This window comes from Tinamus guttatus, unplaced genomic scaffold (genome assembly GCF_059628265.1).
Source record: "Tinamus guttatus ecotype Peru unplaced genomic scaffold, ASM5962826v1 Tinamus_guttatus_pri_ptg000629l, whole genome shotgun sequence".
NCBI lineage: Eukaryota > Metazoa > Chordata > Aves > Tinamiformes > Tinamidae > Tinamus > Tinamus guttatus.
The window spans coordinates 723,092-749,956 of NW_028289163.1; the positions used below are offsets into that span (position 1 = coordinate 723,092).

General features: G+C 50.1%; 3 protein-coding genes across 5 annotated transcripts; all 3 read right to left on the reverse strand.

The window, feature by feature from the left end:
* Positions 1 to 14,401: 14,401 nt before the first annotated feature.
* LOC104569507 (uncharacterized) lies at positions 14,402 to 15,872 on the reverse strand. The gene is made up of 2 exons (XM_010216476.2): positions 15,849 to 15,872; positions 14,402 to 15,040 (listed from the first exon to the last, which is right to left on the reverse strand). The coding sequence occupies exons 1-2, from the start codon at positions 15,870 to 15,872 to the stop codon at positions 14,402 to 14,404; spliced, it is 663 nt and encodes a 220-aa protein (XP_010214778.2).
* A 2,413-nt stretch (positions 15,873 to 18,285) lies between these two features.
* LOC148592203 (uncharacterized) lies at positions 18,286 to 19,902 on the reverse strand. 2 transcript variants are annotated; one of them, XM_088535336.1, is made up of 2 exons: positions 18,530 to 19,902; positions 18,286 to 18,436 (listed from the first exon to the last, which is right to left on the reverse strand). In XM_088535336.1, exons 1-2 carry the CDS (start codon positions 19,900 to 19,902, stop codon positions 18,286 to 18,288), a joined length of 1,524 nt encoding a protein of 507 aa, XP_088391462.1. The 2 variants fall into 2 exon arrangements, with proteins under 2 accessions (XP_088391462.1, XP_088391461.1); XM_088535335.1 differs by having other exon boundaries at positions 18,286 to 19,902.
* A 3,380-nt stretch (positions 19,903 to 23,282) lies between these two features.
* On the reverse strand, positions 23,283 to 24,881 carry LOC148592204 (uncharacterized). Of its 2 annotated transcripts, XM_088535338.1 has the most exons (2): positions 24,737 to 24,881; positions 23,283 to 24,655 (listed from the first exon to the last, which is right to left on the reverse strand). In XM_088535338.1, exons 1-2 carry the CDS (start codon positions 24,879 to 24,881, stop codon positions 23,283 to 23,285), a joined length of 1,518 nt encoding a protein of 505 aa, XP_088391464.1. The 2 variants fall into 2 exon arrangements, with proteins under 2 accessions (XP_088391464.1, XP_088391463.1); XM_088535337.1 differs by having other exon boundaries at positions 23,283 to 24,881.
* Positions 24,882 to 26,865: the final 1,984 nt, after the last annotated feature.

Below are 26,865 nucleotides of genomic sequence, written 5' to 3' on the forward strand. Positions count from 1 at the left end.
GGCTGCTTTGAAAGCATTTGCTTGCAGAGAAGCAGCAGAGCTGGCCAAGGAGGAGAGCCCAAGGAGGCAGCCGGCAGATCCGGGCTCAGGGCTGGACGCTGGTGCTAGTACTTGGGGTACGAGGAGGGCAGTTTGCAGATGTTCTTGGAGTACTGGGGGCAGCTCGGGACCGGGGGGCAGTACTGCAGCAGTGGGGGGCAATAGCGCTGCACCGGGGGACAGCAGGGTGCCACGTAGCCGTACGTCTGCACGGGCTGCACCTGGATGGTGTAACGGCAGGAGGATCCCGAGTCGTGGCACGAGGAGCGGGAGCCGTGGCACGAGGAGCGGGAGCCGTGGCAGGAGGACTCGTAGTCGTGGCAGGTCCCGCGGGAGCACATCCTTCTGGAGTCCTGGCCAAGCTGTGGGGAACAAAACACCCTCCTGCTGAAACGATCCCTCTATTTTCTTCTTACTTTTTACCTGTTTTTCACTGGACCTCCCCAGCAAACTCCCTCTCTGTTTCTTTCTCCTGATTAACCCTTCTCAGGTCCAAACGCTCCCTTGTTGCTGCCTAAGCATCAAGGGTTGCTCCAGCTATTGGGGCACTGAGCTTGGCCACAGTGGCCCAATGCAACAGGCCCTGCTCTCAATCCCCATTTACATCAACAAAATATTCAGTGGAAGGATCTTCTGATTATAAGCAGAAATGGTAGAATTGGTCTTACCCTCTTCAGCTGCAGGGAGAAGCGTCTGGAAGAGAAGATGAGCAACTGAGGAGGACTGGGCCGAGAGGACTTTTATATGGTCCCAGCAGTTTATCTCGGATGTGAGCCATCCCTTTGCAATGGCAATTTAATTATTTACGCGCTCAACGTGGCACGTGCTCACGCTATCCTATTTTTAGTGTTTCCGCTTTGACACGCGATATTTTGTCCCGTGTTAATTCCTGATGAATTCCCCATAAGGTTTTTGGGAAGGTATTTCCCATTTCCTGGTGACTGACGCTAATCTCAGCGGTGTTAATTAGCTTGCCAGTGGGCAACAGGGATTGCATCAGGGACAGAAGTGTCTTGATGTCTCAGAAACGCTGACTCCTGGAGAAGTCCTGCTGATCTGTGCAGGTGACGGCTCAGGACTTTAATTTACGTGTTGCTTAATGTCAAGACGAAACGCGATTGCCACCTGCGAGCGCCGGGCATGGCACCATTCTGGGGAGTTTAGCTCGATCTCTCGAGTTACTTGGCATGGCCAAAAACAAAATGTTTCTGATTCTTCATCTTCTCAATGTGCCAGATGCCCTTGCTGACCCCAGCCGCTTTCTCCACAAATATTGAAGATCACTTAATCGTTAAGATCAGGGAAAAAGGTCGAGCACTGATCTCTGCCTGGTGCTTGTGCATTTAAGCATCGCTATTCTTTGGCTGCTCTTTCACTTAGTTTCTTTTTGACTCCTTGTAGCTGACCTCATCTGCAGAGATGTATGGAATGCAATGGATTCAGAGAAAGGGTGCTTTTCAGCTGAAGTTTGGGCAAATTTGGGCTCTACTGGCAAAATTACGGGATATATAATCCTGTTTGACTTGGTCTTTGAAGTATGAGAAAATGAAGCCCTTAACTCAGCGACTTTTGGAAAATGTTACCCATTAGCCTAATAGACTAAACACTCACAGGAAGCTCTTTTTCCTTCTCTCTAAAGTAATGGTGTCCTACAGCTTTTCTTCAGGCTAGAGCTGCTGTAATTGCTTGTGGTGAGTTTTGTGCAGCTCAGAAGGATGCACGAATTCCTCGGGCCATTTTGTGACTCAGTTGTGGGTCAAAAACTGAAATAGGCTCTAGCTGCCCAGTGAGTGAAACCGCTGTTTGCCTGGTCTTCGTGCTCATCCTCCGTGGCAGTTCTCGTTTCTGTTCCTTCACTGCCTTGTGAGGGACCTGCTCGCTGATGCTCCTGCTAAACCCTTCCACCTCCTCGCCTCACTTCAGAAATTGGGGTGTCATGAGATTCCACCTGCTCAAAAATGTTTCTGAATCTTTTAAATACAGGTTGGGAGAAGAAAAATGTGCTCTCCAAAGAGTTCACTCATTGCTTGAGCTCTTTTTACAGGAGTAAGCAAGGAAAGCCCAGTCTGCAATGATGAAATGTAATTTTTAGTGATGCATAGGTCAGTACTTGCTTGGTTATGTTCAACACTGTTTCGTTATGATCCCTCCATAATGACATGCTAGGGAGTTATTATTTGTGTTACGCTAGTGCAGTCTCGAGATGAACCTTCCCTGGGCTAGGCCATTGCTCTGTTCCAAAGTATATGCTAGGAATATGGCAACCCTGGGATACAGACTTGAAGCCCGGGTTTTCTGTTTTTCAGAAGATCTCTTTTCTGTCTTTCTGTTTTTCTTTTTTCCCTCTACTGTGTCTATTTACCTCCCAAATACACGAGGGAGTTGTTGTTATAGGCTAACAAATATTATGCAGTTTCCAAGCATTAGAATACAAGGAGATTTGACTGAAGAACCGAGGAAAGAGAGTATCTAAAGAGAAAAGTGAATAAATAAATCGAATGACGATGCACGAATCTCATGAATTGGAAGCTTTATTGTTTCCCACGCCCAGCTGAGGCTGAAGCAGAACTGCAGGCATAACAGCAATTACACGCTGAATAATAAGAAAGGACGTTTCCCGAATAATTAGAAAGAATGGCATCTTGAGTGGTAATTAGGGGAACACTTCATCCAGAAGAGTGGCGAGGTGCATTGCAGACACCCAGGGGTTTCAGGAGAATGAGATGATTTGTGGCATCCAAGGGAAGGGGGAGCTGGCAGCTCCTGGCTCGGCGGTGGCTCCTGTCCCTTTAGTATTTGGGGTACGAGGAGGGCAGCTTGCAGATGTTCTTGGAGTACTGGGGACAGTATTGGACCGGGGGGCAGTACTGCTGCAAGGGGGGGCAGTAGCGCTGCACCGGGGGGCAATAGCGCTGCACTTGTGGGTAGCACGGTGCCACGTAGCCGTACTTCTGCACGGGCTGCACCTGGATGGTGTAACGGCAGGAGGATCCCGAGTCGTGGCACGAGGAGCGGGAGCCGTGGCACGAGGAGCGGGAGCCGTGGCAGGAGGACTCGTAGTCGTGGCAGGTCCCGCGGGAGCACATCCTTCTGGAGTCCTGGCCAAGCTGTGGGGAACGGACAACGTGTCACCCGGGCAGGCAAACTCCTCTGCAATCTGCATTTCCTTAGCTCTTTCTCCGTAGGCTTCTGAGGAGTTAATTTTCCTCTGCTTTGTAATATATATGGGAGATCATGACTCTGAAAGTGACACTGCCTTGTATTTTAGGAGATATTCTGCTGTTCCTGTTTTGCATGGTCTGATTCTGACAGGAATTTCCTTAACAAGATGCTGCAGACTACTTTGTTAAGTCTAGTTTACTCTTAAGGCTTTGCATCTATTTATCTGAGATCTCTCTCTTGCTCTCCACCACCAAATACTTCAGGATTAATTCTCTGACGGACCCAAGACTTCTTGTCTTTGCAGTGCCAGTCCCTCAACTCTTCCCATTTTTCTGCCATCCTACCTGCACAAACACACCACACGAGTCCTTTGCACAGTTTAAATATACAGGCATCTCTTCACATACCAAGAACTACAATTCTCTAAGACAAAGATAAGGTCAAACTAACCAGCCAAGAGGATATCCCACTGCTGAGCGCAGTATCGATCCCCATAACCCAACTTACCCCTTGTCAGAGCAAGCAGCAAAAGAGAGAAGTGAAGCCGAATGAAGGAGGAACAGGGAACAGAGCACTTTTATACACTTCCAAAGAGTTGCCCAAGAAATTATGCATTTCCTGGTAACAATGACAATTAATTATATCCCCGCACCGATGTTTACCTCATGTGCCTAGTTTTTAGCATTTCCTACTTGTCACAGCCAGGAAAAGCAATTATGAATTTTCCCATAACAGGTTAATAGCCTTTGGATTTCCTAATCTGCTCTATGTAGAGATTTTGAAGGTAGTTGCATGTATACATCTCAAGAACAAACCTAACCCTAGAGTTATTAAGTGATTTGTTGTTGGGCAACCAGTATTACATCAACTTACAATTCAAAAGTGTTGACTCCTACCTGCACGCTGCCCCTTTGCCTGCATGGCAGGCTCACATTTTGATTAATACGTTTTTTTCATAACACGAGGAACTGTAATTAGCAGTCACAACTCACAAGGACTGTACTTGGAGAGGTGGAAATCTAGCTGGCTACCTCCCGCACACGTAATGCCTCAACACTGGAGATGGCTTTAGGTGAAGGATGTTCCCACTGGAAAGGTCTTTTATTCAGTTTGTGAGTCTACCAACTATCACCTGTGCTTTTTTTTCCTTGTTATTCTAGATATTATTCTATTTACTTTCTTTTTTGAAGATGATTTCAAATCCTAGGAAGAAGTGATTTGGTCTTGGAAAATGTCATCACTAGAACACTGCTAGTTTCACACTCCTGAGTTACTTAAGCGGTTTTATAATTTTTCTTAGTGCAGTGTTTCGCTATTTACTATGGAGCTTCTCTTAGAATGGCCTAGACCTTGACGTTAGGATAATGCTACACACGGTTGTTCCTTTCCCATGGCTTTTATTCAGCCTGGTGCTGCAGGAATGCTTTGGGAGAGCTCCGTAGGCCAGTCCAGATGTGATGAAACTAGAGGGTCCCCAAGAGTTGCTTGCTGAGTTCTCAAGTCAGGAACTATTTGTATAGACACGGTCTTCATCTCTCTCAGGGCTTATCTTCACTGAGTTTCTTTAGTTGATCTTGATTTCGCAAGTCCACGATTTAGCAAAAAAAACAACAAAGTCTGAAAATGAGCCCTTGTGTAGGAAAATCTGATCTGTGACTACTTGGACAACACTGTGAGTTTTAAGTAGCATAGAAATGTTTCCTCTAGGTTGTTAAAGGGTTAATTTTTGGGAAGACCTGTGTATCAGTTGTGTGTCTTGTAGGGTGCATTCTTTTCACCTTGTTTTAGACATTAAAAGATATTTGTTTAAATTTAAGCTCGTTGTCTAACTCTTGCTAAAACCAATGCAGAGGAAGAGTCACTGGAGGAAGCGACTCATCCTGTTCTGGAGTAGCTGTCCTGGCTAGATGGCTGACAGCTGAAGAGATAAAGATTGAGGATCTGTTTTTAAGTGTATGCAGTTTTCAAAGAAAACAGTAATTTGGAGATCATTAAAAGGAGGGTTAGAAAAGTCTTCGGGGCACCTCTTTGCATTTATTAGACAACTCAAAACCTTTTAATCCTGAGTCAGAGTGACAGACAAACTATGTGGCACTACCGAATGAGGGAACTGAAAGTGTGAATCCTTGCCTAAGAAAGGTATACATGAGGACCCTATATGCTATACACAAATACATCCACCTGGCATAGAAATATATCTGGATTTACCTGCTTTCAGTCACGTTGAAACTTTAGGGTTTTTTTATGATGTTTGAGAAACAGAGGATGAAGAAATTGTGATTAAGAAGCCTGAAACTGAGACAATTTTCTACACATAAGTTAATGAACAAATAAATCATGAACTTTTGATACTTTTGGAAATGAAATTTTATTATCTTATGTGTATGTTTGGAGGTTGACACAGGAACATCACATGTAAACCGCTGCCAGCAGAAATCATTCAGAAACTTTGACAGGATGAATCTAAACATGCACTTGCACGCCAAATAAATTAAAACACATTACATTTTGATAAAACATAGAGGAAGTGCTCAAGCATCTCTGCAAAACGAGAATGAGAAGTGATGATCCAAGCTTTGGCACCAAGACATCTAAGGAAGTTGGGAGCCGGCAGATCCGGGCTCAGGGCTGGACGCTGGTGTTAGTACTTGGGGTACGAGGAGGGCAGTTTGCAGATGTTCTTGGAGTACTGGGGGCAGCTCGGGACCGGGGGGCAGTACTGCTGCAAGGGGGGGCAGTAGCGCTGCACCGGGGGGCAATAGCGCTGCACCGGGGGACAGCAGGGTGCCACGTAGCCGTACTTCTGCACGGGCTGCACCTGGATGGTGTAACGGCAGGAGGATCCCGAGTCGTGGCACGAGGAGCGGGAGCCGTGGCACGAGGAGCGGGAGCCGTGGCAGGAGGACTCGTAGTCGTGGCAGGTCCCGCGGGAGCACATCCTTCTGGAGTCCTGGCCAAGCTGTGGGGAACGGACAACGTGTCACCCGGGCATGGAAACCGCTCTTGGATCCTCTCCCTGGCTGCGGATTTCCTAGGAAACGCTCTGCTCTTGTTCATTCAAGGATAAGGCAACATCGATGCCACTTAGGTCCTTGAAGACAACCTACAGCTCCTACTAAAGACATGATCTTTTACAGATGCAACTTGTTTTTGATCAAATTTGTTTTTGAGCAAAGATCCAAGCCCATACCAAGACTCAGTCTTCCCTGTCCCCTCTCCTCAAAAACTGTGGAAATATCTTCTCCATTAGATCCTCTGGCTGTTCTTCTCTGTCTGTAGCTTCAAGGCCATAGTCAAGATTTTACTGAGTCTGATCCTCTGCCTATTAAGAACATATCCCACTTGTAATTTGCATTAATAAAATAGTTTACCTACAGGGACTTGGTCTCAAGCCTGACCAATGTCCAGTGGTAAGACGTGAACTATCATTGTCCAGCCCCACCAAAGTCTGCATGGAAGCAAATGTCCCTCATTAGGGAGAAACAGAAAAATTGGACTCACCCCTTCAGCAGCAGGAACGAATGTATGTGAGCGCAGAGCAGCGAATGAGGAAAACTGGGAAGAGAGACCTTTTATACTGTTCAAAGGGTTATCTAGGACATGAGACATCTCCCAGCAATAAGTGTAACCTAATTACATATACCAGCCCATTTCTATCCGCTGTATTCAGCTTCCGACATTTTCCCTTTGATGCCTTGTGTTTTTAGCATTATAATTGTCCCATAGGATATTAATAGCACGTTAATTCTTTTACGTCTCTATGAAAGAGATTGGAAGGTATTTGTGCACCTACTTCACGTGAAGGGACGCCAATACCGAAGATATTAAGAGATCTGGTCATGGACAAGAAGTATCGGGTGGGAGAGATGTTTGTCATTCAGAAATACCAGTTCCTTAAGCTGTGTGGGGAAGTCACATGGACCAAGAGTTAAATGTGATTGCACTGTCGCATGAGAAAAAAAAAAAGATTACTAATGGCAACTCATCTGGATGATGCTTATGGCAGGAATAATCTAGCTGAATTGCTCAATGGTACTGGATGTTTAATGAGAGTCCCTTGCTCATACTTGCAGCCTAACTGCACAGTGTTCTATGAAAGATGTCTTTTTCTCCTGCAAAAGATGCCATTTTAGTGTTCATGGCAGTGGTACCAAACCCCGGAGCAGAAAAGTTTGAGCATGCCTGATCTCCCAGAAGTGAGATTTCTTTCACTTCCCATTTTCAGAAGCACTTAAATGATTTCTCCAGCTCGTTCCTTTAGGCCCTGCTGAGATGTCTAACAGTTGTGGTTGTAAAACGACGGGCCATGCACTTGCTTCCAGATAAAGACTCAAACTTTTATTTCAAGATAATGTTGAAGCCAATATTTGGACTATTAGCTGGGGTTTGAGGGCTCTCCTAGTACTGCTGTCCTGATTTCAGCACTCAATCATGGTCTTTCGGTAGCTCTTCCACAATATGCATTAGATAGTGTGATGGTTCAAGAAAAAAGAACCAAAACAGAGTAATGGAGTAGAGGCAGATGTGTTTGAATCTGGATTTTCCTATGAATCATGTATGAACTCAGGTCTTCCTCCCCATGTCTACTTACAGGTCATGCCCATCTAACCTGGCAATTACATATTCTTGTCACATAAAAGGCAAGGATGTGTCAGCACTGGGATGGCACTGTGGGATTAGGCGTCAGGCACAACTGATTTCGAGTAGTCTTCTACTGACTCACTGGGATCCCTTGAACCAGTTTGTTTGCACCTGCATTTCAGTATCACAATATACAAAACCAACCTATAAATACTTTGTGGCAAAGTCTTAAGCAGGCCTTTGTTAGGCAAAGCCTTTAAAATCTTTGATCCTGTATGGGATTAGCTCTATCATCATATAAAAAAGAGTGAGTCCTGTAAAAATGTCAGGAATCAAGGGCAGCCAATAAAACCGGCTGTGGTCAGGGGAACACGAAGCCCCCATTCTCCACTGGTGGATCACCACTCCAGCCCGAGACTCTATAAAGCTTTCCCACTCCAGTCCATTCCCTTTAGAATGAATTGGGATCACTCTGTGTTGTCTGAAGTAAGTGATTACAATGGATCATGGCAGCTTATTTTTCCATTATAGCTCTGTGTTTATCTACCGTGTCTTGACATGGCTCTGACTAAATGCAAACAGCTTATTTTTATAAATAGTGCAATAGAGAGACTTTCTATAGAACAATGCTTATATTTCATTGGTAGCCAAACATTTAAAATAATAACTTTTTTTTTTGTCTAATATCTCATTTGTGGGAGGAATGGTATAGTATCTGGGACTTTAATCTCAAATCCTGACTGGACATAGTCCTAATTGACCTATACCAGCTGGTCTTGCTTGAGAAGGAGGTTTGGACCAGATGATGTCCAGAGGTCCCTTCCATCTCCAACTAGTCTGGGATTCTGCTTCCATCACAGGGAAGGGTCTTTCCTTTAGGTTTACCCCTTGACCAAGATGAAGAGCTCTTCTGGGAGAGGGTGGTTCTTCAACTTGAACTCAACCTGCTATGGCCCTGTTGTAAAGGTTCTCCAATGGGCAGCGGTGGTGGCAAGGACAGAAGGGAGATGTAGTGCATGGCAGAGTGAAGCACAACACGTGTAGGAACATGCTCTGAGGACCAGCCCCTGCCTCTCGCGCTCCTGAGGCTTCCTTGGGCTTATCCTGCTTTTTCAGTCTGTTCCTTCCCCTTGTCTCCTCCTCACTTGAACAAGATGCTGACCAGAAAGTGTCCTCTGCAGAGATTGTCCTCTGTTCAAGCATCACGGCCAATGTGGCCTCTGTGTTCTGCGGTGGGAGGGCTGTTTCTGCTGAATTTATGCAATCCACTTTCTGGCTGTGTATGCGGAGATAACAAAACTCACAGCTACAAAGAGATTTGCTGCCTCTGTTCCTCAGGCTCATACCGAGGATGTCTTCAAATGTCACAACCTGCAGCGCTGCGGGTGAGCTGGCAGCGTAGGTGAAAACTTGGACTGCCTAGAAAGAATTGACGGGAGATTTTATCTCCCTCAAACCTTTCTAGTCAGATTGAATCCCAGCCCGGAGCCTCCTCTGCTTTGATTCCTACCTCCTGTTTGGTGCAGGTGGGTTCAGCATTGGCAAATGATTGTCTGAGGATCTGGGTGGATGTGACTGTCCAGGACACCATGAAAAGCTCCTGTCAGCGGGAGCTGCACAGCCCTGACCTTGCAACCATGTACTGCAACATACTAGAATGATGCTGCTCATTATTTTAATTAAGAGTAATAATAAAACAAGTGCTAATAATAAGTTCCTTGTTCCTTTCAAAGATTTAGTACAAAGTTTTTTTTTCTCCTAATTAAATATCTAATGTATTACACACAATACTGCACCCATCCCACAGAGGCACCAATTTCCGTAGATATCTGCCTCTGTGTCTACGGACACCGGAAAAGAACTGAGGGATGAATCTAGTGAAATAAGAAATGTTGCTCTAGACTCTTATGGACAGTTGTCCATTTGCTATTCCCTCTTGTGGGATTAACAAATGATGCAGCTCTCTGTACCTTCACCTGCAGACAGCTTTCCTAAACCTAGATTTGTCTGGAAGATGCACTAGATACGGGGACCAAAGAGCTGAGCTTGTGTGCGTCACCCATACGGAAGTGCAATGGAAGAGGGGAGGCACGCACAACCTTTGGCAAACTGTAGAAAGCTCCGTTCATTAAGAGATAAGGACTCAGGAGTGGAGCTAAGACGAGGCAGAGCGCATGAGGGACGCACACACCAGGACACCAGGATTCTTTGTGAGCTTTAGGTTTTAATATCATATCTTTGCTACTGAAGACAGAAGCAGGAAATCAACGGATTCAAATACTGGAACACGAGAGAATAAATCACATTTCTGGCAGGTTAACATCACTTTGCATTATCAGGCGAAGGAGGGAGTATCTGTGCGGGAGGGAAGCGGCAGGGCCTGCCCAAGCTCCGGGCTGCATCTTGAGGGGGAGAGGAAAATGCGGCCCTGCAGTGTGCGCTGACCACGGGCTCCTTCTCGCCGCTTCACTTCTGCTGCTGCGGGGGCCACTGCACCGGCTGCTTGATCTGCTGCTGCTGCTGGCAAGGAGCGGGGGCCACCGGCACCTGGGTGACCACGGGCTCCTGCGGAGGCAGCACCACCACCGGCGTGACGCCCGGCACGGGCCTCACTTCGTGGCACACGACGTCCTCGGAGCCGTGGCAGGACGAGCGCTCCTTGTCGTGGCAGGAGGAGCCCCCGCCGTGGCAGGAGGAGCTCTCGGTGCTGTGGCAGCCGCGGTCTCCACGGGAGCACATCTTCAACGGGAGCCCTGGGAGGGAGAGGAGCCTCCGTGAGTGTGCACGAACAGCACTGCTTTCTCCTCTCTATTCCGGCTCAGATTTGTTCTGTGTGTTTACCATTTATCTATGCATTGCTCAGCATTCATCTCCTAAGGCTCCATGGCATTTGCCTGTCCTCCTAGGCTGCTTTCCAGGCTTGAAGCCTTCTTCCTGCAGGGCTATATCAGCCAAAGGCCTTCACAAACTCCTGTGGCTGCCTGAATCCCCGTTTCTGCCCGACATTGCACTCCATCTCCCTGGATTCCCTTTCTGTATCCCAGAAGGACTCGTACAAGAGGCTCGGGGATTATTCCAGGGCAATGAAGAGCCAAAGCGCAAAGGGCACGAGGAATATACCTACCCTCCCTCCTGTTTTTAGAACTGCCTTCTCAGTTCAGTCCCACGTTTCTTCAAGGATATCTTGATCCTTCCATTTCCTGAAGATTTACATCTTCCAGAGGAATTTATTAGTGGAGTCAGGCTTGTAAATACAACTAAAAACCCAGCTTGAACAGGAACTTGGCACCTATCTCCCAAAGTCTCTTCTGAAAAATAGCCTACCACCTCTCATTCATTCTCACACCCCATTCCTCACTTCCTTTAATTCCCATTTGTCCTTAGAAAACTAGGAAACAGGAACACGGAAGCAATCTGAACATATTAGTACATAATAAGAACAGTATTAGCAGCCTCAAAAGCAATTTTGATTGAATAAAACTGTCCCAGGCCCTGAGAAAGAATCGATCTCTTGACAACCTCAGTATCTGCAAAGAGACTGATCTTTGTAAGAATACAGCAAATTTTCATAGAAACCGTCAGCCATGGAGTAGAAACTTACCCTGGATGTAGCTGGGAACACTGAGAAGAGGGAGCAAAGGCGAATGAATGAGGTGCTCTGCGCTGTGGGAACTTTTATACGATTCCTAGCGCTCTTCCTGAAAATGCAATAACCCCTGAGGAGAAATGACCAATGTATTTACAAAACAGCCACACCTCTAATTATCTACCACCTTCAAAAGCTTATTCAACCTGCTTCCTTTGATTGACTTGTCATATTTTAGATTGTCTTCCCTGTGTTACACAGTTTTAATTGCCACCCTGCCCCATGCCAGTGGTAATGCACCAAGAGTGAAAACTGTGTGGGTGGCTCGGCTGCCTCACTGTCATGCCAGGATGAATTCTATGTTGCAAAACTGATGGCAAAGCTGGTGCTTTTGGGGTTCTTGTTCTGCTGGAACCTCTCACCTCGAGCCTGGCAAGGAGTGAGGTTGCAGGGCCTGGCCATGGCTCCCTCTGACCCGTCCTGGAATGACTGGGGCTTTGCACAGTGGACAAGAGCTGCCACTTTTAGGCTTTCAGATAGTTTTTCTAAACCTAATTCCTAAAATTCCTAAAAATTCCTACAGCATCTTTACAGGCACCTTCACTCCGTAATGTGCCTACGGCTGCCTGCAGCGGTGCCAGCTGGTCGTGGAGGGGCTCGGCATCCCCTCCCTGCCTTCGCTCCCTGTCTGGGGCTCATTTCCCTGGTGTCTTGGTCACCTTCTGTAGTGATAAAACGGGAAGAACGAAATGTGTGACCACTGCAGAGTGACAGCGTGCTGCGGCAGCCAGGGGATCCACGTGGGGAACCTTGGAAAGTCTTGGCTTGTACTAGTGAATTCCCAAAACCTGTAGTGCGGTCTCAGTGAGCACAACCCTTTCCTGTAAATAGATTTTACAGCCATTTCACTAGTTTTGGCATAATTACTGCTAATCAACACAGTTGACATCTCTTCTGGCCAATATTGAAAAGTTCCAGGCAGAATTCTTCTTTTGAAATGTTTTTTTTTCCTTATATATATAGATATATACATTTAGTCTGTCCCTCAAGCAGCCCCTGTCCGTGATGGGAAAGGCTCGCTGGCAGGTGCTGATTGAGCAAACCCGGCGTGTGAGTAAGTTGTGAGCAAGGCTGAGGTCAGAGCCCCTTATCAGAGCCCAGCACACGAGGCCGTCTCACCCGCTCTGCCCCGGGGCAGGAGGGGGTGGCAGGAGAACGGAGCCTCCATGCAAAGTGCTGGAGCGGCTGCCGCGAGGCCGGTGCCTGCCCGGCCCCGATGCCGCTTGCGGTACGACCGCGGCTTTGCCGATGCTCCCGGGGTGCTCCCAGCGGAGAACTGACTGCAGCCACCACAGCTTTCTCTTTTCCCTTTCATTAGCATCCGGATCATGCAGCTTCAGCAGTTTTCCTTTCATCTTACTGAGCACCTCAGTTTGTGTCTTAATCTCTCTGCAAACACTGCAGGTGCAAGGTTTTGGAGGGCAGAAAGCAGCTGAACATCTGAAGCTGCAGAGGGGTGGCTAACACTTGCTATCTCTAGAAGTATTTTCTTTGGTTTGTGTCTAGAGGCATCAGGTTGTGACTTTCATCTTCTGCGAAGATGCCAAATACGTGTTTACCTTTCAGCCTGTGTGTCTGCATGCAGCTGGTGATGCACCGAGGCAGAAGGGCAGCGCTTTGGCAAGCACGGACACGCTTGTGAACGAGATCTCCAAGTTATTAGCGCCTCTTGCAACAAAAGAGTTATCGTTCTTCCCATATTGCGCAGGCAGGGAGGCGGGAAGGAAATCTGCGTGTGCGAACGTGTGTGTGTGTCTGTGTGTAAAACTCAGACTCCACCTGTCTCCATCTTCCCGCTGCAGGCGAGCCGTACGTGCCAGAGGATCCCTCTGCAGCCCGCGCGCGCGGCGCTGCTCCGACGTGCTCTGTGCATGCGCCCCAGGCCCGCGGCTTCGCTGCAGCAGAGCAACGCGCAAGCACCGGGCGCAAGAGCAATTTCCCCCCTTCTGTCCTGCGTCTGTTATCTGATCTGTCTTGGTTCGTATCGAAGCCTGTGGAGCAACGGCCAGGTGGGACAGGGAGTAACAATTACGGACAGACACACATGACCAGTTCACTGGGTGTCTTTTCCTGCATTACTAATATTGGATGAGTCAAAAAGTAAACAAAAGAAAAACAGAGAATAGTCCTGAAGCCCTAAAAGTTTGCCATATTCCACGTGGCAACCGGCCCCTGAAGTTGAAACCTCCACTGTCCTATCACCGTGGCACAGAGGAACCACAGGATCAGCATCTTCTTCCTTCTTCCTAATTTAGGACCCATTTTTATCAAAAAATGCCATAAGATTACTCCGAAGAAGCCAATGAGTTCATTCATGTTGCGCCATGCCCCTGGTGCAAGCAAAGGTTTACGTGCTCGGGCTTACAACATCCCCTGCAATCTCTTTGGGACAGGAGCTTGGTAGATAATTGTTTCCAGGTAAACAATCTCGCATTCCCAAGGTCACTGTGTAAATAATAATCAGCTGGAAATCACCTGGGAGTTCTGCCTATCCGCTCAACCTAGCTCGGAGCTGCCTGCGCATCGAGGTCGAGGCTCTGGAGAGGGTTGAGGGCCCTTCCACTGCGAGAGACTGCACAAAATCCAATAGCTGCTCTCGCTATTGAAAACTATGTATTTTAATCGTACTAAAGTATACATTGAAATGGATTTCATGTATGTTGAAAGATAAATCTTCCTTAGCCCACTTTGAAGTAGACTCCATAGGTATCTATCAAAGATCCACTTGTATTTTGAACAAAGAAACCATACAGAGTGGGGAGTTCCAGCAGGCAGGAAGGTTTTATTTCCCATCCCATGAGAAAAAGAGGATGGAGGGAGCAATCCCTTCCCAGCCCCAAAGCACCAATGATTTGTTGGCCGTGAGCATGGCCTGGCCCAGGGAAGGAACGATAACGAGGGGGCTGGAGAAGAGCCGTGATGTGGCACAGCCCGGGCACTGCTGTCCGGGCACTCGGGGGGCTTTGGGGCTGGTCACTTCTTCTGGCTGAGGGGCCACTGGCACTCCTGCTTGGTCTGATCCGACTTGATTTCAGGAACGACCACAGGGCATTTCTGCTGCATAGACTGGGAGCAGCCGCTGCCTCCAGAGATGATCTCTGGGCCACCGCAGTACCCGGATCCACCGCCGCCCTCACCCGCTGTGATGCACTTGTCTCTTGATGACATCTCATACCCATAGCCGGAGTCTCTTCCCGTGCCATAGCCCCATCTCCCACCGTAGCTGGATGCCCCACCAGCCCCGGAGCTCACAGCACTGCCCAAGTCCTCAATGCTGTACCTTGGTCCTCCCTCTGTGTCGCACACGGACTCCCGTGCCATGCCCCATGCAGATGACCCCCCACTGTCCCCACGGGTTATTACAACACAGCCGTCACCAGCGCATCGGTATTCCCCTCCAGCGACAAAGGTGGAAGAGCTGGGCATGAAGCGGCAGGGTGAACTGGCCCGGCTGTAGGTAATGGAGCCTTCCCCATCGCAGAAGAAGGAGCCGTGTCCCCGGAGGCTCGACACGCCGCCACGGCTGCAGTAGCCCGTGCCGTAATGCGACGAGATCTCATGTCTGTAGCCTCTGCGCCGGCGAGGACACCTCCCTCTCAACCAGCGGTATATCTGGAAGAGGAAAACATCCCACGGGTACAGGAGACGCTGCTGTTTTTGGATGTTTTGTTCCATTTTGGGGGATGGCGGGGGAGACCGCGGTCAGGATGGTCACGAAGGCTCTACCAGAACCTGTGGGAATCCTGGGCTGGGCAGCAGCACACTGGGATAACTTGTTTTTCACCTCTAGGGTGCAGTTCTGGAGAATCAAAATCTGAATACATCCTTTTGCCTTAATTTATCTAATAACTGCTACAGTTCTCACTGCTCATCATCTTGTCTGTAAAAATTGCAGAAATTACCCTCGTTTATGTTTTTAAAGCACTGCAAGAGTGGCCAAATAAAACCTCCGTGAAAGATAATGGGACTGGCGGGATGCAGGCTGCCGTTACTCAGTATCCCCAGGGATTTTTTAGATAAGTTAATCAGCACAGCCGTGAGAGAGATGCGATCAGTACGGATCCTCTACAGGCTTGTTGCTGAATAATACGAAGAATGCGCCCAGCGCTTTGCAAGTTTACTCAAATATGCAAAGAAAAGGCAATGGCCATGTGCTGGTTCTACTGCAGACTTAGCTGTGGCCTCCTCAAGGTCTATAGCCTCCTGAAGCGCATGGTCCCCAGCACTGTGACCTGCCTCTCCCTCGTTTCCAAGCCATCTGAGTGATGCTGCACCACAGCAAGAAGCCACAGCGATCCCAAGAACTCTGCTCTGGGCACCCAGGCAGCACGGCACAGCTGGAGACCCTGTGCCACCAGCTAAGCAGGACGTCTCCACCTAGGTCTACGTGCTAATAAAGCCTCAGAAAAAGCAGACTTACCCTCTTCATCCATTGGAAACACATTTAGAAGATAAAAGTCGACTGAATGAGGAGGTTTAACACAGAGGAACCTTTATATGGTGCCTAGCATATAAGGGAAATGAGACACACTAAGGAATGGCAATGATTTAGATACCAAACTGATTTAAATACTTGCTTTGACTCATGACTTCTGATCGATATCTCCAGGCTGCTTTCTTGCATTGCAGGGATGCTTCTGCTTAATGATCCTATTCCTGTGCTCCCTCTGCTACAGGGGACCGCTCTGGTCCCAGAGCAGCAGCCGTAACATGGCTGGGGGCTGCTTTTGGGAGGCTGAAGAACATGGTGGCCAAAGGGAGACGTGAGGTAGAGGGCGGCCGTGACTGCATCCACTCTGGGAAGAGGCAGGGCAACGCCGTGGCCAGGGATGTTGCTCTGGGCTTCTCCACAGGTAGCTGGGAAAGGCTCGGAACGCACCAAGGGGCAGGTTGTGGGCAACTGGGGTGGCCACAGGCTGGTCACAGCTCTTGGACCCAGCATCTCATGGGTGGCTCTGAGAGAACACTATGGACCCAGAGAGAACCCTGAGAACGCTATGGACCCTGGAGAGAACTATGGAGGTGAACGTCCATGGATGGATTCCTCTGCTGGACAGCGACAAGCATTTTTGTTAGCCAAATGCTGCCTTTCTGCATTTCCTGGCTAGGCCTCTCTGACTCAGAAGGACTCCTGAGTACGAGGGAGCCCTGTCGAGATGGCTGCTGGGGAAGGACGCTCTGTGGCCACGCGGCTAACGCTGTGCCAGCGTGGAACCCAAGGGACCAGCCTCACAGCACAGCTCTTGCTGCAGGATTAGGGCTGCTTAGATCTGAGCCGTTTTGCTGCGGGGACAGCTCTGGCAGAAGGCCACATACACCAGCCACTAGCTAAACCAAAGCAGTCCTGCTGCTGCCCTTGCTTCAAGGCAGATGGCAAGAGCCTGGCCAAGGAGGGTTTAAGTCCTGAGGGCATAACTGGTGTCTACCCAGTTGCCTCAGGGCAACCTTGCTGCTGGCTTGCTTTCCTTCTGCCTGGCCCCGGACTGGTTTGGCTGGGCCAGTGTGGGCCAGGCAGTGCTCAAAGGCACGAGGGGAGGGAAAGGAGTGGAGGGAGGCGGATAACGGCGTCTCTTTTGGCTATAAACAGCCGGGTTTTGGGTGCGCTGTGACGGAAGCGGCTGTGCCGCTCGTGCGCTCCCGGCCGGTTCCAGCCAGTTCTGTAACGGTTGAAAGCGGCGCCAAAGCGACAGCCAATCAGAGGCGCCAGCGGGGGGTCACGTGCGCGCGTGTGGCGAGGTGGGAGCGACGCGGCGAGGGCGGCGCGGAGCCGCCGGGGACCCGCGGGGTCCGGGCTGGCCGGGAGCCTCGAGGGACCGCGCTAGAGCACGGAGAGCGGAGGGAGCGGAGCCACCGGGGACCTGCGGGGTCCGGGCTGGCCGCGAGCCTCGAGGGACCGCGCTAGAGCACGGAGAGCGGAGGGAGCGGAGCCGCCGGGGACCTGCGGCCGTCCGCGGGGTCCGGGCTGGCCGCGAAGGACCACGCTAGAGCACGGGGAGCGGAGGGAGCGGAGCCGCCGGCGAGGCGCGGCGCGGCAGGCCAGGTAACACCCCCCGAGGGGCCGGCGTTTGTGTTGTGTGTCCACTTGTGTTGGAAAGGTCTTTAAATGGTTACATTAGGCGGCAATAAATCAAGGGGAAAATGCCTGATCCTGGACTGGTAGGGTCAGGAGCGTGGTGGGGAGGGCAGGAGCAGGCGGGTGCTGGCAGTGAACTGCTAGTGGTATGAAGAGGGGTGAGGATGGAGCTGGGGTGCTGGTCTCTCGCAAGCTCCCTGCAAGGGCTGTTTCTTCAGGAGATGTTGAACCAAGAGCTGAGGGAGCGACCTGGGGAAAACACCCTGCGAAAGTGCCAAGAGGGAGTTGGGGGGTGGTGGGTGCTGGATGGTTTTAGGCTGTGCTCTTGGTTTCCGCATGTGAGTGGAGCCCATGCTGAAAAAGGATGGTGTAAACTTCTAGAGTCTGAGGTGTTTTTAGAGCCACGGTGATGGCAACTTGCTATTCAACCCGCCGTCTTTTCCATGGAGGAATGGAGAATGAAATATCCTCTCAGATTTCTGATTCTCATAATCATGAGAGACTACTCAAAAATAAATACATAAATGAAGAGTTCCTTAGGACATTATTATATTTATTACATTCTGGATATGCTTTTGGAAAAAACAGCAGAGCTTGATCAAAAACACCATGAATGTAGACGAGGGCAGAGTGCTGTCATAAAGAGTTTGCAGCTCAGTTATGCAGCCTCAAGAGAAGAGAACACGCTGGGAGGAAGCAGAAAACCTTGGAAGAGAGGGTCCAGAGAGGAGAGGGTGACCTGTCATGGACTGTTGTTGCTGAGTGCTGGAGCCATGAGTGGCCATCACTTCTGCTGGCTGGGTGGCCAGTGACAGGCCTGCTTGGTTTGATGGGACTCAATGTTGGGAATGACAATGGGGCATTTCTGTTGCATGGACTGGGAGGATCCTCCACTGCTTCCTCCTGAGCTGATGATGACTGTGTGGCCAGAGGAGCTGCTGCTGCCACTGCTGAATCCTCCACCGCAGCATCCAGATGATCCCCCACTGCTCCCACCTCCTGATATAATGATCTTTCCTCCTGAAGACCCTCCGCTGGATCCTCCTCCCGTGCCATAGCCTGAGGATCCTCCACCGCAGCATCCGGAGGAGCCACCTCCTCCTCCTCCAGAGCTCACAATAATCTTCTGACCTGATCCCCCACTGCTACCCCCATAGCCTCCTCCTATGCCGTAGCCTGAGGATCCTGAGAATCCTGAGGATCCTCCACTGCAGCAGCCAGATGATCCCCCACTGCTCCCACCTCCTGATATAATGATCTTTCCTCCTGAAGACCCTCCACTGGATCCTCCTCCCGTGCCATATCCTGAGGATCCTCCACCACAGCATCCAGAGGAGCCACCGCCGCCTCCTCCAGAGCTCACAATGATCTTCTGTCCTGATCCCCCACTGCTACCCCCATAGCCTCCTCCCGTGCCATATCCCGAGGATCCTCCACTGCAGCCTCCGGAGGAGCCTCCTCCTCCTCCTCCTCCAGAGCTCACAATAATCTTCTGGCCTGATCCCCCACTGCTACCCCCATAGCCTCCTCCCATGCCATAGCCTGAGGATCCTCCACTGCAGCAGCCAGATGATCCCCCACTGCTCCCACCTCCTGATATAATGATCTTTCCTCCTGAAGACCCTCCGCTGGATCCTCCTCCCTTGCCATATCCTGAGGATCCTCCACCACAGCCTCCGGAGGAGCCACCTCCTCCTCCTCCAGAGCTCACGATGATCTTCTGTCCTGATCCCCCACTGCTACCCCCATAGCCTCCTCCCGTGCCATATCCTGAGGATCCTCCACCGCAGCCTCCGGAGGAGCCACCGCCTCCTCCTCCAGAGCTCACAATGATCTTCTGTCCTGATCCCCCACTGCTTCCACCAGATCCTCCTCCCATGCCGTAGCCTGAGGATCCTCCACCGCAGCAGCCAGATGATCCCCCACTGCTCCCACCTCCTGATACAATGATCTTTCCTCCTGAAGACCCTCCACCGGATCCTCCTCCCACGCCGTAGCCTGAGGATCCTCCACCGCAGCACCCGGAGGAGCCACCTCCTCCACCTCCGGAGCTCACGATGATCTTCTGAGCGGAGCCTGAGCTGCCCCCGCCAGATCCACCCCCACTGCAGCATCCGGACGACCCTCCACTGCCACCCCCAGAAGAGATGATAATGGAGCCTCCGCTGGATCCTCCTCCCATGCCGTAGCCTGAGGATCCCTGCATCTGTTGGCAGGAGGCCGTGCCGCCGCCGTAGCTGCTGGAGCCTGCGCTGCCGCAGCAAGAGGAGCCTTGGTAGCTTGAGGAGCCGCCACCATGGCAGGACGAGCCACCACCGTGGCAGGACGAACCGCTACCGTGGCATCCTCCCGACTGGGAGGATGTTTCATGGCAGCCTCCGGAGCGCTGTCGGGAGCACATCTTTGAGCAGCAACCCTGCAAGAGAGCGCCCTGTCAGGAAGGAGCAGCAAAGAAATCTCTGAGCATAGGACAAAAATTGATTATTAAGTAGTACCTGACAGATATCATCCCTTCTGTTCTAGCGTCCTGCCCTAGAGGAAAGGCAGTTCTTTAAACTCTTTTGGTAGGAAGGTTCTGCCCTCAAATACTCATTAACGGATTTTCAGATGAAACAGTTACAGGAAACACTGCATGTTGGTGGACTCCAAGTCCTCCTAGAGATTTCCCTATGTGTCTTGGCATGCAGAGAGCAGACAGTCTATAAGCCTTGGTTCCTGTGTAGATCACTCTTGATTTACAGCCTACTAAGCTTCACGGCAGCCAGGAGCTCAGCTGCATCCCTGCACCCTGGGAGTAGCACGAACAACTCCCATCTTAAAGGATGGCAGTCCCCCAGGCACACCCAGCTGTCAGAGCACATTCTGCCCCAGGCTGAGCTGGCAGGATTCCCTTGTGTAAAGCACGCTCAGAGAACGATGAATGGAGCGACTTCTCCGCATTAGGGGCTGAAAAAAGTTCCAGGGTGAATGCACTTACCTTTGTTGGGACTCGAAGTGCGTGCTAGGCTTGCAGGCAGGTGAATGAGGAGCAGTAGGATGCAGCAGCTTTTATATTGTATTCTTAAGGGAAATGAAACACTCTAAGGAATGCTAATACACTTACTTAATGAGTCCGGTGCTAGCTGTCTCTTTTGACTCACTTGTATCATATAGGTGATAGAGAGGAGATAAGCAGAATGTAATCACTAATTTTATGTAATCATTCATTTCCGGGAGTCGTGCTGTGAACCGTTGGGGGCCTAGTCTCTTGAGGTCTCCTTTGGGGACCCCAAACCCTTCCTGCTGGGCTGCAGCTTCCTAGATGTTTGCTCCATCATTCACCCCTCAGCATCCATTCTTTACTAAGTAAGTGCTGGAGACATGGAAGACGAAGGATAAAGGATGAGCTGGAGCAGTATCCAGGAATATTTGGGGAAAATGGGGATTTCCCACAGATTGGTGAGCTGGAGTGGGAACTGGACAGGGAAGAGGTGTATGTTCAGCCTGCTGGAAACGGACAACCATATGTTGAACCTGGCAGAGGTACCATTTCTGATGGGACAGTGTAGCTCTTCAGAGGTGCTGTTGGGCTGTCTTTGCTGCGCACCTGAGCCCAGAGCTGTGTCAAGGATCTTTGTGAGGAAGGCAGAGATTTGAGGGCCATTTCCCTGTACTGCTCAGGAGCAGGAGGACTAGCACTGCTTTTGCATGGAGCAGGAAGGTCTGTGCTCAATTCCATCTGCTTAGGAATGCTTATGATGGGGTTTTGCGGGGGAATGTTTTGGCACCTGTTTCCAAAGTTGCGTTTGAAGGCTGTCAGGACTATAGCATCGAACCATGGAATATGAAACACCTCTTCAACCTCAGTGCTTTTGTGAGGGTCCTGCTTCTCTTTCCAGCCCACCCACATGAGAAGCTGGGGAAACCTCTGGGTATTTTCCTATGAAATATGCCTTGCTGGAGACCAGCAGTTTGTCAGCACAGGAGCTGCAGTGCTGTTGGCTGTGTTTTGCAGCAGCTACATCCTGTCACAGTTTCATGCGTGTTTTGAGAGTGACAACAGCATCCACTCCCACAGAAGACAGAGCAGAAGAAGGCGTAATTGGGGGGTTCTAGCTGAGAGGATGTGTGACAGCAGGATCAAGTGGGCCAGCCTTGTCACGATGAACGTAGCTTAGGGCACGCGCACAGCTTCAGTGGTGTGGGCACAGGACCGTGCACCCATGTGGTCTCTAAGAATGTGGGTACCATTTATCTTGCTTTGGACTCACTGCAGTGTCCCCAGTTTCACTCTAGTCACCCAAAAGAAAAATATATATTCTCATGGGAATTGTGACTCTCACCTGTGAAATGTGGGTGTTGTGCTACTGAATATCACAACAGCTTAATCCCTCCCTGCGAATGTAACCTGTAATGACTTGCACAAAGGGACACCCAGGATTTGCAGTTCATCTGGACCTGGGGTATGAGGGAAGGCCACAAAGCAAAGCATGGCCTTCCAGCGGGTGTGACAAACTAATCCTGCAAATATGTACATTTGTGTGTACATGCATGTGTACAGGCACCGAGACTGTGTATGTAAGGCCCCACACAGAGGAAGTGCCAAGCTCGTGATGTGCACACATGTGGTGCCTGCCCCATGGAGGAGACCATAGTTGCTGCAGGGGTTGCTGTTGCCATAACCCTCCTCAAGTTAGTCTCAAGTGCAGAGTCCACCCCAGTTCCGACGCGTATGCTGAGTAAAAGGAAGGCAGGGTGCAGGAGGCTTCATGGGGTGAGGCTGCCCAAAATCTGGATGCTGCCCCTGCTCTGGTGTCCTGGGTGCACCCTTTTCACCTCTGAGGTCCAGTTGTCCCAGAATGGGGAGGAGATAGGTCATGCCATTTTTCAGTTTAGTCACTGCAGGTGCCTCAGAGGATGAGGCCTTGGTGCATTTTGTTACAAGTTATTGTTACTCTGTAAAAGACAGAATCATGTCAGTGAGTATTTGCAGAATGCAGAATTGCTAATGCAAACCTCTTGGAAAGAGAGCCTCTTGCTCCTACTGTGTTTACTGTGTCCCAGCTCGCTAGAGGAGGTAGACAATAAAAATCTCATGTGTTAAAATTTATGGAAGTCAAGACTGAAATCTTAACTTTTACTGAAGACTTCTTGTTGCTGATGTCAGCACAAATGTTGGATGTTGTTTACCAAAATGAGTAGTTTTCTTATGTTAAATATGGGGAGTGTGTGTGAAGACCGGAGCCTTTCCAAAGGATGCTGTTCTTTGTATTGAAGCCCAGAGTTTGTACTATTCTTCCTCCTCTGGGAAAGAGGAAGTGAGGATGAGTTATTCCCTGTGCTAAAGTTTCATTCTTGGTGGCTTTTACTGGAAAGAAGGGTCTAAACCATTGGCTTAAGCAGCAACGTCTCTTTCAAGCACTTCTTTATACCCTTTTTTTCCTAGCCCTGGAGGAAGAAAAAGACTTATTAAACTGCATGTATTATGTATGGCTATTTAGTTCTTGAAAGGAAACATGGAACTGATGCAGGATAAAGCAGACGACAGCAGTGCTTTCTGTACACAGCGAGTTTTATTTCAGTTGATATTGGGTGAGCAAAGCAGCAGAACCTGACCAACTGCATCTTAAACCCAGCATCAGAGCACAGCAGGTTGTGCAGGACGTCGCAGTCCAGGGATGCAGCCTCAAAAGAAGAGAACACGCTGGGAGGAAGCAGAAAACCTTGGAAGAGAGGGTCCAGAGAGGAGAGGGTGACCTGTCATGGACTGTTGTTGCTAAGTGCTGGGGCCATGGGTGGCCATCACTTCTGCTGGCTGGGTGGCCAGTGACAGGCCTGCTTGGTTTGATGGGACTCAATGTTGGGAATGACAATGGGGCATTTCTGTTGCATGGACTGGGAGGATCCTCCACTGCTTCCTCCGGAGCTGATGATGACGGTGTGGCCAGAGGAGCTGCTGCTGCCACTGCTGAATCCTCCACCACAGCATCCAGATGATCCCCCACTGCTCCCACCTCCTGATATAATGATCTTTCCTCCTGAAGACCCTCCACTGGATCCTCCTCCCATTCCATAGCCTGAGGATCCCCCACCACAGTATCCGGAGGAGCCACCTCCTCCGCCTCCGGAGCTCACGATGATCTTCTGTCCTGATCCCCCACTGCTACCCCCGTAGCCTCCTCCCGTGCCATATCCTGAGGATCCTCCACCGCAGCCTCCGGAGGAGCCACCTCCTCCTCCTCCCCCAGAGCTCACAATGATCTTTTGACTGGATCCCCCACTGCTACCCCCATAGCCTCCTCCAATGCCATAGCCTGAGGATCCTCCACCGCAGCATCCAGATGATCCTCCGCTGCTCCCACCTCCTGATATAATGATTTTTCCTCCTGAAGACCCTCCACTGGATCCTCCTCCCACACCGTAGCCTGAGGATCCTCCACCACAGCATCCAGAGGAGCCACCTCCTCCGCCTCCGGAGCTCACGATGATCTTCTGACCTGATCCCCCACTGCTGCCCCCATAGCCTCCTCCCGTGCCATATCCCGAGGATCCTCCACCGCAGCCTCCGGAGGAGCCACCTCCTCCTCCTCCAGAGCTCACAATGATCTTCTGTCCTGATCCCCCACTGCTTCCACCGGATCCTCCTCCCGAGCCGTAGCCTGAGGATCCTCCACTGCAGCAGCCAGATGATCCCCCACTGCTCCCACCTCCTGATATAATGATCTTTCCTCCTGAAGACCCTCCACTGGATCCTCCTCCCGTGCCATAGCCTGAGGATCCTCCACCACAGCCTCCGGAGGAGCCACCTCCTCCTCCTCCAGAGCTCACAATGATCTTCTGTCCTGATCCCCCACTGCTTCCACTGGATCCTCCTCCAATGCCATAGCCTGAGGATCCTCCACCGCAGCAGCCAGATGATCCCCCACTGCTCCCACCTCCTGATACAATGATCTTTCCTCCTGAAGACCCTCCACCGGATCCTCCTCCCACACCGTAGCCTGAGGATCCTCCACCGCAGCACCCGGAGGAGCCACCTCCTCCACCTCCGGAGCTCACGATGATCTTCTGAGCGGAGCCTGAGCTGCCCCCGCCAGATCCACCCCCACTGCAGCATCCGGACGACCCTCCACTGCCACCCCCAGAAGAGATGATAATGGAGCCTCCGCTGGATCCTCCTCCCATGCCGTAGCCTGAGGATCCCTGCATCTGTTGGCAGGAGGCCGTGCCGCCGCCGTAGCTGCTGGAGCCTGCGCTGCCGCAGCAAGAGGAGCCTTGGTAGCTTGAGGAGCCGCCACCGTGGCAGGACGAGCCGCCACCGTGGCAGGACGAGCCACCACCGTGGCATCCTCCCGACTGGGAGGATGTTTCATGGCAGCCTCCGGAGCGCTGTCGGGAGCACATCTTTGAGCAGCAACCCTGCAAGAGAGCGCCCTGTCAGGAAGGAGCAGCCAGGAAATGCAGTTTAAGATCTCTTATGTTGTGAGAGTGATACCCGTGATATGATATGAATGATAGGCACTGCTGTCACAATAATTTCCCTAATCCCACGCAATCCTTTTAAAACCCATTCACATTGAAAGGACATTCTTTCTATTCTCCAATCTTCCTTTTTCCCCAAGCGTGTGTGATCCATGGATCACAGCAACATCTGAAAACTTTGCACTTACAAGAGGTTGCGCAAGATAATCCACCCATCATTTAAACTCTTTATCCCATAACTTTTCCATCTGGATATCTACGGTGATGAAACACACTGTTTCCAACATCATGGGATCACTTCTCTTTCTCCTGGCATTATCTGAAGATATAAATTAATCAAAACAACCTTCCCGTCCTTCAGGTCGCACCCACCAGGCTTACTCTACCAAGGCGTTTCTGTTTTGCAAGTGTAAATATAAAAGGAGAAGGGTCTCTCCCTTTGGCGGAAATGGACTTACCCTTCTCAACTCCGACAACGTGTACGTTGGAGTAAAGCTGAGTGGATGGTGCACTGTGAAACGCAGCAACTTTTATACGATTTTGTAGCTTTCCCGTACGGAAGTGAGACACGCAAAGGAATGGTGATGGGTTTATTTACGAACCAAACCCAGATCAGGCTGCCCGCCTCTGACTCATCAAATTTGAACACTTTTCTGCTGTATCATTTCCTAGGCTATCTGTGGTTTGGTTGTGGATGTCACTTGGGAGCACCAAGATTTTGTTGGGTTTGAACTGAAAAGGTGGATTCATCCCAATTTGGGAAATGGCTCTGGGATTTCTGAGGAAGAAACGAAGTTGGGAATGCCCTGTGCTCCTGGGAGCCTCTGAAACTTGGCTGTGGCCTGTGTGTGTTCTGGGTCACTTCTGGGCGTGGAGATATCTGTTAAGAGCACTCTCCACACCTTGAAGAGCACCCTGAGCTTGCTGTTAGCACTGTGCGAGCAATGGCAGTGCTTGTGACGTTCCTGGTCACCGGTATTTTAATACTCTTGGGCTTTTCCCTATTGAAACTGCAATTAACTTGACTATTTCAGTGGCAGCATTGGCTGTTGTATGATGGCAGAAGCTTGGCCATACTCTTTTTGAGGACATGTGTAGCTCTGGAGTCCTCTGGGGAGAGAATGGAGTAACGGACCATGTGAACACAAAGCTCCCTTTCCTTGCTAGCAGGCATGGGTCATCCCTGTCTCTCCTCCGCCAGTTCTAAGCATTTATCATCTACCTTGTGTGGAATGGTTCAGGCAGAGGTTTATTTTCTTTTGCCTGCTAATTGCCAGAAAATACCACATCAAAGAAATTGCTTCCCATAGGGAACCTCCCTCTGAAGACTTGTACCTGGAGCGGTGTTTTATTCCTGTGTGAATGAGGTTCTTGGTTGCTCCATGCTTGGTGTCTCAGTTCTTGGAAGGTGCTTTCTAAAGTCTGTCCCAGTTGCCTGATGCACAGGGGAGTTCAGAACTAGAGCAGAGCTTGGGCAGACCCCCCATTCTCTTTCCCAATCAGTTCGGTAGACTGTGCAGAAGGGGCACATGTCCCCTCTGCAAGGGACACAGCCTCACCTATAACCAAATGTTGTAATCTTTTGTACTAGAGTATAAAGAATTTTTGCTTCTTTTCTCATCCATTTAAATAACTTCCTTGGTTCTTGCATGATGCTTAGATGAGGTAGAGATTCATTCTATGCCTAAAGACAGTCTTTTTGCAATGTTTAACTTTGTGGCATCTTATCTGATGGGCAAAAGCTAAGATGGTGAGGTAGTGACTGACATTAAAAGATGGCACAAAAATAGTCAGTGAATTTGGCTGTTGGGTCCATAGGATCCCTTCTCCGTGTGGGTTTCTATTGCAGTTTTGCTCTGCAACTTTATTGCTATAGCATCAGCTCAGAAGAAAATAATAGAATAGC